This window comes from Ambystoma mexicanum, chromosome 6q (genome assembly GCF_040938575.1).
Source record: "Ambystoma mexicanum isolate Mex_15411 chromosome 6q, UKY_AmexF1_1, whole genome shotgun sequence".
Lineage (NCBI taxonomy): Eukaryota > Metazoa > Chordata > Amphibia > Caudata > Ambystomatidae > Ambystoma > Ambystoma mexicanum.
Genome location: NC_090937.1, coordinates 116357225 through 116369486, shown reverse-complemented (window position 1 = coordinate 116369486; position 12262 = coordinate 116357225). Strand labels below are relative to the sequence as shown.

General features: G+C 44.8%; 1 protein-coding gene across 3 annotated transcripts in view; it reads right to left on the bottom strand.

The window, feature by feature from the left end:
* Nucleotides 1–12262, bottom strand: part of UNC5C (unc-5 netrin receptor C) — a 498641-nt gene that overhangs the window by 101454 nt on the left and 384925 nt on the right. For all 3 annotated transcript variants that reach the window (XM_069630547.1, XM_069630549.1, XM_069630548.1), the window contains exons 5-7: nucleotides 9040–9220; nucleotides 6491–6658; nucleotides 1736–1900 (exon numbers count right to left, since the gene is read on the bottom strand). In XM_069630547.1, coding sequence (XP_069486648.1) covers nucleotides 1736–1900; nucleotides 6491–6658; nucleotides 9040–9220 — 514 coding nt within the window. The remainder of the gene's footprint in view (nucleotides 1–1735; nucleotides 1901–6490; nucleotides 6659–9039; nucleotides 9221–12262) is intronic.

Genomic DNA, 12262 nt, shown 5'->3' with positions numbered 1-12262 from the left:
TTTAACTCATATATTAACATTTGCCGTAGGGGAGCGGGAGACATTACAATCATCTTTTTTCTATGTGTACCTCTATCTATAAATGTACAGTTTTCAGATGTTTTATTCGATGTTGCGAATTTGCATAATTTGCTATGCATTTCTTACTTGGGGACTGGTGCCTTGTGTTTCTTCTTTTGATCCCAGCTGATCAGAGGAGCTTACACACGCTACTGTGCTTAGATGTTTGAAAGCGTGGGGTCTCTTAGGCCAGTTGGCCAAAGTCCAGTTAACATTACTATTATGTGTCGAGCTGTCCAGAGGCCTCGTTGTGGACCCATGAGAAACATCACCCAATCAAACCCATTCTTCATCATTATACAGCACTGTCCCTTTCACTTAATGTACAGGTGAGTCCATTGCCTTTAACCTGTAAGCTCCTTTCCTACTTACTATCATGGAATGAAAAACATTCATTTTGGCAAGCCGTTAGGAAAGTTCTCTACAAAATGGCCGACAATGAAACGCTGCCATTTTGCAAACCTACAAGGTCAGATCACGCTACTGAAATGTTAAGCGTACTTTACACCAATGTAGGCTTTGGGTAGGGTAAACCATCTTTATTCAGAGTTCACGCCCATGAGAGCTGCTTTCCTGACCACACTGTTGCACATTTTCACTCTTTCCAGGCACAGTGATGTATATGAAATAAACAATAAAAGGCACTCTGATCCCTGGGTGTAACCACTAAATCTTTGCATGGATTATGTTTTCATGCCATTCCTAAGGTACACTGGAGCTTCAATACTTGACCAAATCAGCGCATAGAGCGTGCAGGCATATTGCCGACAACACGTCTTGTTCTCGCTACAGCGGAGCTGTCAATCAAACACAGAGAAGCAAGAGTATCCGCAGAGTAAATGCATGAAACAGGCATATCAGAATCAGCATTCAATGGCAGAATATTTGGTAATTGGAGGAAAAGCAGGAAGTAGCTAATTTGTACGCAACTTTGATTTAGGAGACTATGAAATCTGCTTTCGGCATGAGACCGGTTTCCATAAGGTAAAGGCCGGTAAAGGCTTGACTTTCTCTGTGTATGCACAAAGTCCACTTTGCGCAAGCAGTGTGAATATCAACAGTCAACCCAATGAATTCATCACAACATAGGAGCCATAAATTCGCAAAACATTACAGACTTATGTGCAAAGAGAGGCAGAAAGAACCGAGGCAATGACTTGCAAGTGGCCTCAATGGCTGCAGTATAGAATAGAGCCTTCTGAGCGCTGGTCTGGAATGGAGTGGCCGGCTATGGGTGTGGATGGACATTGTGTGCATATTTAACTCGGCAGTAAACTGTGGCCAGTTGCGATTGTTCCCTGAAAACGTAATGCTAAACCATCCAACACACGGCTCACAATCCTGGACACCCATCATACCCAGTCCATTTGTCTAATGTGTGCCATTGACACCTTGTTCAAGGTGACTTGATTGACTTCGAGGAAGCACGCAATACAAACTTGTAGCTTATCAATTTGTGTGGGAACACTCCAGACAACTGCAAAAACACTTTTGGTCACCTAATTTATTTCAGAAGCAAGAACTCAGAGGTAGAACACATTTCAATAGACTACATTTTTGCAGGTACCGGTCATACCGTTCTAAATGCACCCCTTTTGTGTAATCTACTATCCACCCCTGTCTTCCCCCTCACAATCCTTTCCCTCACTCGCAGCGTCCCCAGTGCTTTGCTTACTTTGCATGCATAAGCCATCAGTGCAGTTCTTGGACTGTAAGGCCGGACCGTCGCAGTCTTTCCCGCCATTTTTTGGGGAGGGGTTGGTGCAGTCCCTCTTGCGCCAGTGCGTGCACTCCGTCCCACATGTTGACCACTTACTCCAACTCGTCCACTCGCCATCCTCTGTCACAAGAGAAAAGAGCACAGCTCAGAGAGAGGGGCAAACAACGCGTAAAGCAGTTGGAGAAGTACACACACAGTCACAGTCTATTTTTGGTGCCCGATTGACATGGGGAGGTGGAACGGTTTGTACACAGGCTGCTGCTTCTGTGATTCTTTTTTTCATGTTCCTCCGTTGGAACTACAATTTAATATGCTCAGTAACTAAGGTTACAAATATGTTTTGTCCGGGATCATTTTGTGTACTTAAATTCCAGTTTATTTCCACAGCTTTCGGGAGATCAAAGGCTTTAGCTCCCACGATTTGAAGCTTTGCATGTTTTTGCAAATCCTCGGCATTACAGGGCTGTGAGGTCATGGCACGGGATTTCAGCGGCGCTGGGATTTCATCTAACGCCATTTGATCTGCAGTGGGTGTGCCTCGTTTTACATATTTGTATTATGCGGTTTAATATTCTCTCATGGCAGTGCTGACTAAATCGATGGAGCCACCGTCGACCATAAGCACTTTGCAAAAGCACCTTTGGATAGAAGACGTGTTTTTCGAGCAAATCCTGCTGAATGTGTCTTGCATGTTTCTGCTGTGCATGCATCTGTCTAGCAGGTGCTCACCGGCCATGTTCTTCCTCTGCCCACTCATCTGTCTGCCCCTTTATTTATTTATTTATTTATTTATTTATTGCATTTGTTGACAGCGCCCAGAATTGGAGGTACCATGGCGCTAGTACATAGCTGGTATTATAGACAGACATAAAAGGTATAATAGACAGACAGAGCATAAGCAAGCGTAGACAAGGAAGAGCCTCAGTCATATTTGTTAAACAGACAGGTTTTCTCACGTTTTCTAAAGGTTAAGTATGATGGCTCTTCTTGAAAGCATGGAGGTAGGGCATTCCACAGGGTGGGTGCTGTGACATGAACGCTGGCCCCCTCTGCTTGCCTTCTAGCGTATCTTACTCTTCGGTTGCCCATAATATTAGTCCAACTTATGGCCGATGTGTGTCATGCTGCTCTCTACTGTGTTGAAATATTTGCCTATTTGTTCGTTTGTATTTTCCTTGAAAGACATCATTTTATCTCTATCTATTTTGCTTGGTGTAGATTAGGTCATCCTGTCAACTCGGTTACCCATACAGTGGTTCCCCCCCGAAAAGTGTTCCGGTCAGTTTGCTTGCTGACTCGGTCTGACTTGGGAGTGGGTACACACCTCCCAATCTCCATATCAGCACCTGCATTTTGCAATGCAATTTTTGGGTGCCAATGCAAGTCATTGGCGAATCAAAGTGCTGGCCGAGGCGGCATCATTCTGTCGCCGGTCATTAGTCGACTGAAGAAGTTGGTTATATATGGCCGCCTCCCTGGTTCCGAAGTTACCGACAAGCTACAGGGTGTGTGCTTCAGGTTATTTATTCAGTAGGAGGTGTATTTCTGATTGCAAACACATGGCAAAATACATTGGAGATATGGTGATTTTAAAATAAAATGGCACCTGTTGAGATCGAAGTCAACGGATAACTCAACGTTATCTGGCTATACAGCAACATCAGCGAGAGGACGGCATGGACAGAACTGAAGCATTATACCAGTAGCACGGGAGAGTAGCTACAATAGCCATGAAAATATGCCTCTTTTCCCCGCAGGTGGCACAGCCATTTCATAGAAACAAATGATTGATGTGTGAGGCCGGTCATGAATATGCATGATGGGCGTGAGTTGAAGGATTGATTGTCTATTTGGTGTTCCCGTAAACTGCCAGACCCCAGGCCAAAGAATCTGGAGTTGCCCAGCGAGCAGTCAGACGTGTTAGAAACCCTTGTGGAATGTGTGCCGGGCAGGCTTCAACCCCAAAAAAATAAAGTGGGGGGACTCATTAACATACCAATTGAATGTGGTGTCACCAGAAATTAGCATATCAAGGTGCCCTCTGAAAAAAGTGGATGGACTTCTGAAGAAAGTGAGGGCACTCTGTCCACCCGTGTCTACCCTCGACTTGAGCCCAGATGCCGAGCGAATACAGGGACGGAGAAAAGGGAAGGGGAAGAAAGAGTGAAGACCATCCAGCAAGTGAGCCATGCCTGCCTTGCCACAAGCCGCTGTCCAGCTGTGACAGCTGTGGTATTGTGGAGTATCAAATAAGAGGCCACATACTACATAGCAGGCTATCAAAGTGAAAGAGACTATTCACTTAAGGACAACACTTGCCCACTAGAAGGCCTGCATGTAGTGAGGTTCCGGAGCTCTTTTCAGTGACTTGGAGGTGGTTAGGATTTGAGACCTTGCTGCTCCATTTGGGAGTCTTCAACCAATACACAAGGGAAAAGGAGATCAAATGCTCATCTACTTGCTCCCTGGGTCACCAATGACAAGGTTCTATAGACAATAAAAGTGGGGGGTACTAAGGGCATCTTTAAATGAGAAAGGGCTTTGACCTGTGGCCCCCATGGGAAAAGACCCTGGAACAGGCTGCCTGGAATTCCTTGAGCTCTGCTACTCACTTTATGGGGATGGTAAGAGTGGTGTGGGGTGCCGGTTTTATCTTGGATTGTGAATGGACTCCAGTGGGAGTTAATTTACATAATCCAGCTTCCTGTCTATGCTTCCCAGATTGAGTTCCTGTTTCCTTGTACTGCTATAAAAGGGCACCAGGGGAATCTTAGGTTCGTCAATGGTGTAAAATCTCCTCCCAACCATACTTTTGCAGGCCTAATTTCGGGACTATGGCAGTTTTCATGAACTGAATGCTGACCAACGTGCATTATTTATTTATTTGGGTGTTTGTGGAGGTCTAAATGGCACCTTCTAGCTGAATCAGATGCAAATAAAAAGGAAGTAGGGGTTAAATGCAGCTTCATTTTCCTTTCTTCTTCCTAGTACTGTGCAGAACATCGCCCACTGGAGGCATCAGGGTAAACTGAAATCATGTTAGACTTCCCAACCCACCCACCACGATCCCCACTGATCACTTCACCTATGTATCTGTATACATCTCTCCACTGGCTCTCAGTGGCTGCAAGGGTCAAATTCAGAACCCTCTGCATCATCCACAAGGCTTTCTGGGGCTTAGGACCATGCTATCTCCAATTATTCCTCCCTAAATACTCCCCTGCTACATCCCTCTGCTCGTCTATCTCTAATTCTTTATTGTCAAACGCTTCTCCAAGCAGAGAGTGGGGGGTAGGTCTCTCTCCTTGGCTGGTGCCTCCCTTTGGGACAGGCTCCCGGCCCCTCTCAGACTTTAACCGGGTCTCCTTAAGTTCCACAAACTGTTCAAAGCTCGGCTTTTCTCTACCTCTTTCCCTCTTTCCCTTCCCTGCTAATCACTCTACTGTCGCTGAGACTGGTGGCTTGGTCTTCATGAATCTCACAGGATACCAGGCCCTTTTTACCCAGCCGATACCAGCATCCCTCCCTCATCCCCCATTGCACTGCCCCTGCTTGGCGGCTCTAAATCTCTCCCTTGGGAGTCGCCTTCGCTAGTTCTTAGTCTGAGGCCTACTCCTTGGCTCACCTTGTCAATTTCCTCCCGGGCCCCTCACCATCACTCGCCCATTTCATGCTCCCAACCCATCCCTATCTCCTCCACTTCTCTTCACTGCACTTGCACGTCCAAATACCACGAGGCCTAGTAGGACCACGCCTGTATATTTACTGTTTTCCAATGTTTTTTTTATCTCCCCTGTTTCCTTCCCATTTAGCCTTGTGGTGCTTTGAAACACAATTCTGCTTTGTAAGCACCAAACACATGCTCAAGAAAATAAATAAAAAATGGATATAACTGTACACCACTATGTGTATAAATGGTCACACATCTTTACAATTGTTGGCAGTACATCAGTCCATTAAACAATGTGTTTGTTCCTCTATATCTTGTGCTATATGTTTCTATATCCATGTTTAACTCCATATGCGTGGATATTCATACATGACAGCAATAGATGGGTTTGTATTGTGTGCTTTTTGTATGTATGTTTGAACATACCTACCTACTTAGGTACATACATACATAGCTAAAGCAGGGGCAAGAATAGGCCCTTTTATACCACTACACTGCACCCGTTCAAATGCTCACAGGGCATGGGCAGAGCTTTCCCAGTCAGAGTAGCCCTGATATGGAACAAACTCCCTGTCGAGCTAAGACAAGAAATTAACTACCAAAGCTTCTGAAAAAAGCTGAAGACCCATTTATTTAAATGAACCCACAATCCAGTCTAAACTTGAAAAGAATTGAAGATTAGGATAGATATTCTTAATAGTTTTTGTCTTGTTCGTCTTGTGTTCCCTGTTGCGCCCTGATGCCTGCGGGCTTCGGTGCGGTGCAAACCAATAAATAAATAAATAAATAAATAAATAAATAAATACAATGAAGGACAATAATTGATGCACACATCCATACAATACACACAGCTGTCTATGTGTATGTCAAGCCACACAACTCTTTTCATGTCAGAACGTCCATGATTTTTCTATCCCTACATGCGGACATGTGTGCATCCTTCCATGTATATTCCTATGTGTCTGTACATATACTCAGTGTATCTGCCTGTATGTCAAAGGATAGCCAAGTGTCTGTATGTCCATGCATCCTTCGTTTACCTGGGCACATCGTTGTGCAGATTATTTTCTGGAAGCTTTGGCCTTCACAGAGGGCTCCTCCGTTGAGTGGGGCGGGGTTGGTGCAGGTCCGGGTGCGCTTCTGGTAACCTTTCCCGCACCTATTGTTGCAGACGGACCACTCTGTCCAGGTTGACCATCCGCCATTTACTGGAATATAGACCGACAACAAACAAGAGTTGGATTGAACAAAAAAAACAAAAATGATCAACCATAACACTAAAAAAAAATAACTTTGGAAGAAAAAAATGATTTCAGTGGAGCTCCATTCAAAACACAGAAAAGGCGAGATGACCACAGAAATATTTCAAAAACAAGCTGCCTGCAGAGGAAAAGGTCACAGTGGTTGGATATGAATGAAAGACACTGCTTGTCCGCAGGGTTGAACGGTGCTCATGCTGGGTGGAACATTTGCATTTTCTTCTAGCTTAAATGTCAAGACACTGTTTCTTATTAGGATTCACCGGGCACAGGAAACTCAAACGCGCGTGGCGAGCGGGGAAGGGAAAGTGTTTGAGGGAAGATTCACTTGGCAGAATCTTAGTTATGATAAAAGTGCTCAGGCATTTCTGATCCAAGCTCTTATTGAATTACCACAGTCTAAAGCCTTATAAAGAGAGAAGGAATATTATCATGCGATAATGCCCACATCCATTCGATTGAGGCAAATCCAGGGGCTATATATTGGAAATGGCATTATCTTAAGCAATATTGACCACTTCAGAGGTTTGCAACGCTATAATCACTTTGTGGTCAAATAAAATAATGCACGTCGTTTCAGCTTTTAGGCTGCCCCTGAAGTCAATATACTTGGAACAAGGACAATAATGTAGTGTGCATTCTGAGCATTCTGATTGGTACCATTGGGATCATTAGTATCCATCGAGAGACAATTAGATTGTTAGAAGCAATCTGATTGGCTCTTGCCTGGTCCATACCCCACGCAGAATCCCTCGAATCTTCATCCCTGGCAGGGGGGTGTGGCAGCCCCTCAGCCAATGAGGAGGCTCAAAACGGGACAATCCCTGCTCCGAGCCTCCACACAGAGCTGGAGGCTGCCATCCTCCCCTGCCGTGGATTCAGGTCGGTTTTCTTTCTTCCTCCTCCCTTCCCTGCAAACAATCCCCTCCCCTCTCTCCCAACCCCACTTATCTTCTTTTTTCTCCTTTTTTGGGAACTAACAGGAGCGAACGCGCTGGGAACACTTCTGTCCCCAGCGCGTCAGCTCCCGATGGCCACCATGGAAAGGGAAAACACACTCAGTTTTCCCTTCCCTGGCAGCCATTTTTTTAACATTTTTTTTTCTGTTCCAAAACGCTGCAGAGTTTCGGAACAGAAAAAGAATGCTATTAGTACCCCCATAGTTATAGGCCCTCGCTTCGCTCAGGCCTTAACTAAGGCCCCGGAGAATTACCTGATTCGCTAATACCCACGCGGCTCGGGGCCTTTTGCTTAAATAATAACATTCATGGGGTTATAGGCTCCATTAAACCAATTGTCAACATCCTACCACCCTGACATATCCTACCTACGGCCAAAAAACTCAGTAAACTCCTTATTGTTCAAGGTATGTCCCTGCATTGACTGGGGTCAAACCGTTTGCTCCCAGAATGGTCAACCCCAAGTATTTTGGTTTCTGAGCGACGTCAAAAAATGACCAATCGCTAATGGGCAATGACAAAGGTGCAACCTCATCACAAGGGGACACTAGCTTCTCATTAAATTACAGTTTACATTGATGTTATGATGTATACATACTCAAGACAAGAATATATTTATTTAATAACATCGTGCTGAACCATACATTGTAATTATGCAAATATGATGAACCCCAAACAGTTAATTAAACTGGCTTCACTATATGGTTAGCTTAAAGCAGTATCCGTCATTGTAAAACGTGCATTCAGGGACACCAAGAGTAAGAAGAGAAGCCACCAAAATTATCAAATGTAATGATCCCAGAATGCAATGTTTCAATTTCAGGGATATAGCGGATCAGTTCAGATGTTCTTTGGAGATAACTGGGCAATGATTTTTGGGCAAGAATAGATGGTTTCATTAAACCCATGCTACCAGAATGTGAAATCAACATTAAAAGTGAATCCCTTGAGATCATTGGAACAACACTTTCTACCATTTAAATGACACGGTTTTCTTTTGTGCTCTGTATTCGTTGATGTGCAGTAATCTGTCTGGTGTGTCGGTTGTGGAAGGTGACCTTAACTTTTTTTTGTTCTTACTTAAAAGCCAATTTTTTAACCTGCCACTTAAACTGAGTTCCCCTGGACAGGCCAGGGATGCAATTAAAAGGACAAGTGCTCTCTCCTTCATTTCATGATTGCTTTCCTTCTAGTTTCTCTGGTAATAGCAATGGCATGTGGCGGAGGACGAGATACCAGTAGAACACAGAAGGTAAATGACCACCATGGGTCAAACCCTACTGCATGCCGCTTGGACTTCTTTGCATGTAGGATCAGAGAGTGGAGGGTGATTGGCCACTGTACGATCAGAACTGAAGGTACAAGACTTACCATAGACAATGACTGTGGCAGTAGTACTTCTTCTCTTGGTTACAATGTTCTTGGCCACGCAGGTGTAGTTGGCGGTGTCGGAGAGGCGCGCCTGCTTGATGATAAGGTTGTGGTCGATGGTGATGTAAAAATTTCGGTCCTCAACCGGATCAATGACCTCTTCATTTTTCAGCCACTCAACCTACAAGGTAAAGAAGCAGATCTGTGGACAACACGCAGCTGACCCAACCACATTTGGAATTTAATTGCAATTAACAGCTGCAGCACAGCTCTCTCCTTAAATTGATGTTAGCAAGCCCCTGATCAATAGGCACACTCTCCCCTCATTATCACACATTGGGTCTAATTCTAGATTGGGGCAGGAGGAGCATGGGGTCTGTGCCAGGTTCCAAGTGTAGAAGGCACTCTGCCATGAGGATGTTTCCTGGCCACATGGGTAGTCTTGTGTGGCTGGGCTAGCTCTCAGCACCTCTCCATGCCCAGGGGGCTCACCTAGTAAGCAAGGGGCTACATGCATTCCTCCACCTTTGGGCTAAAACATGCAGCCTGACAGTAGTCTGAACTCTGCCCACTTGACACGCCTACCCAGGAAGGATGCACACCTGCAAATAGCATGGCTTTTATTTTAAAAGCTGTTGATTCGCAGTGTCTTCAATGCTACAGGAAAACTTTATAAAGAAAGTTGCGTTCATTCAAAGGAGGATTTTGATGTTTCAAGCAAATCTCATTACATAATATCTTGATTTTTTCCCTTTGATAAATGTCCATCCCTCTCATTTAATTTAGCTTTATTTGTTTTCGGTTATTAGATATTTCTATACTGCACAAGTATCACCCTCATAGGACACAGAGGGGTTTGCAATGTGTAGCAAGAAAACCAGCGCCAACTCTAGAGTATTGTCTCCCCTTGGCAAACAATGTGAAGTAGGCCCCAGAAAAACCTGTAATTGTCTCAGCACAAGGTCACACGGTTTGCAGGAGTAGAGGGTGCAGCAGAGTCTACCCAACCTGTAACCGGCACTCGCCCTTCTCGTTCATTCCCCCATCCTATTTCCTTATCTACCTTATTCCCCTCTCTTTATCCCTTCCTGCCCATCTCCCATGCTGTCCTTGCTTACTTCTCCCTGTCTTCCATTCCATCTCCTTTATAGTCTACTTCAGGTGTTCTGACCCCTATGAATCCACCCAATCCACCTAACAATCCACCCAACCATCCACACAACCATCCATCCATCTATCCACCCATCCACCCAACCATCCATTCATCTATCCATCCATCCATCCATCCATCCACCCAACTATCCACACAACCATCCATCCATCCACCCATCCACTCAACCATCCACACAACCATCCATCCATCTATCCACCCATCCACTCAACTATCCACACAACCATCCATCCATCTATCCACCCATCCACTCAACCATCCACACAACCATCCATCCATCTATCCACCCATCCACTCAACCATCCACACAACCATCCATCCATCTATCCACCCATCCACTTAACCATCCACACAACCATCCATCCATCTATCCACCCATCCATCCATCCATTTTATTTCTTCTATTTCTAGATAATTTATAACACGCTTAGGCAATGTGTCCTAAGAGAAGGAGGAGGGAAGGGGATGAACAACATACAGGAAAGGAGGGAAACTGAGATCATTCAAAACTTTGCAACGTGCAGATATGAAGTGCGAATAAAGGGAGAGGAGAAGTGCTGGGATCAATTAGAGCAACAACTGCAAACAGGTTATGTGGTACAAAAATGAATGCACTTTTTGCAAATGGAGAGATTCTGGAGCAGCAAGGCATGGGAAGGCTCCCAAAACACATTTATGGATCCCAAATGCAGTGCTATAGCTACTGCATCAAGTGCCGGAAGCTCTCTTGAAGAGCAGGGGGTTGACCTGTCTTCGAAATTTTATGTGTGCTTCTTCACTTCTGGGGGACAGAGGAAATTGTTCCATGCGGTGTGTCCATCTCTTCGAGTTGGCTGAGGCCCGCTTCAGGGCTTTGGAAAATGCTGATCTCAGGGAGTGGACGGGAAATTCTTACTGATGCTATTCTGCGGGTAAAGATGACCAACCCCCATAGAAAGCTATCTGGGTCAAACAGAGCATCTTCGGTTCTTTGTTCCATCAGGAGCCGGTGCAGCAGATTAAGGATAGGTGTGATGAGGTCCCAGGTTTTGAAGCTTTGGATGAGCCTCATTGATTTAATTAATAGAAGTTGAATAGAAGTTGAATACGGTGGATCAGGATTTTAGGAAGGCCATGATCTAAACTTCTACAAAAGTCCTGATGTTGTCGATTTTGTGTGGCATATTCAAAAAGCGGAAGACACCCTTCAGCTTGGGAAGATGGTAGTGGAATCTTTTTTTATGAGTTCTTGGATTTGTGCAATAAAAGTGAGTAGGTCATGTAAAATGAAAGCAAGGTTTTTTGCAGATATGAAAATGATGGGAGGAGGGCCTATAGCACTAGGCCAAGTGAACGGAAGTTGTGAACGATTGGAACAGCCACAGGGGATGAGCTTAGTCTTGGCTGCACTCAGGGTTAGGTTATTGTCAATAATATTGTCTTGTACTAGGAAGACACCAGTGAAGATGGAGGCAGGGTGGATGAGTTTGAAGATCACTCGAGAGTCACCAGTGCAAGATTAAAATGCTTGGGAAAGGGCTGATGGGGTCCACACGCGTCTTCATATATACGTTAAAAGGCCACAGTGGTGGTATTCGAGCCTGGGGGCACACCACAGACTTAGTAATCACCACTTGTGACAGGAAAATCCATACTCTAACTTGGGATTCCCTATTATACAAAAAGGTAGCAATGCATTTGGGGAGATAATCGGGAATGCCCACACATTTCACCAGCTGTTTCAGCAGTGTAGCAGGATTCACAGTGTAGAAGGATGCTGCACGTCAAGCATGATGAGGATGGCCAGCAAGTTTGAGATCAGGGCTAGCAAGAGTTTGTCTCCCATATAGAGGAGTGGAGATTCTGTGCCTCTTGAGGATATGAAGCTGACGTGATGATTATGCAGTATTTGAAGGTTCAGAGACTTGCTGTGTCCCAGGATTTAGGGGTGGGCCATTTAGTTCTGTTAGCAATTGATCAAAAATTGCCCAGGGACTCAGGCTTCTCTCTAGGCTTTTTTAGAAGATATGTTTGCTTTAGTGATCAGGGCAATGAGTTCTAGAAGAAAGGTTG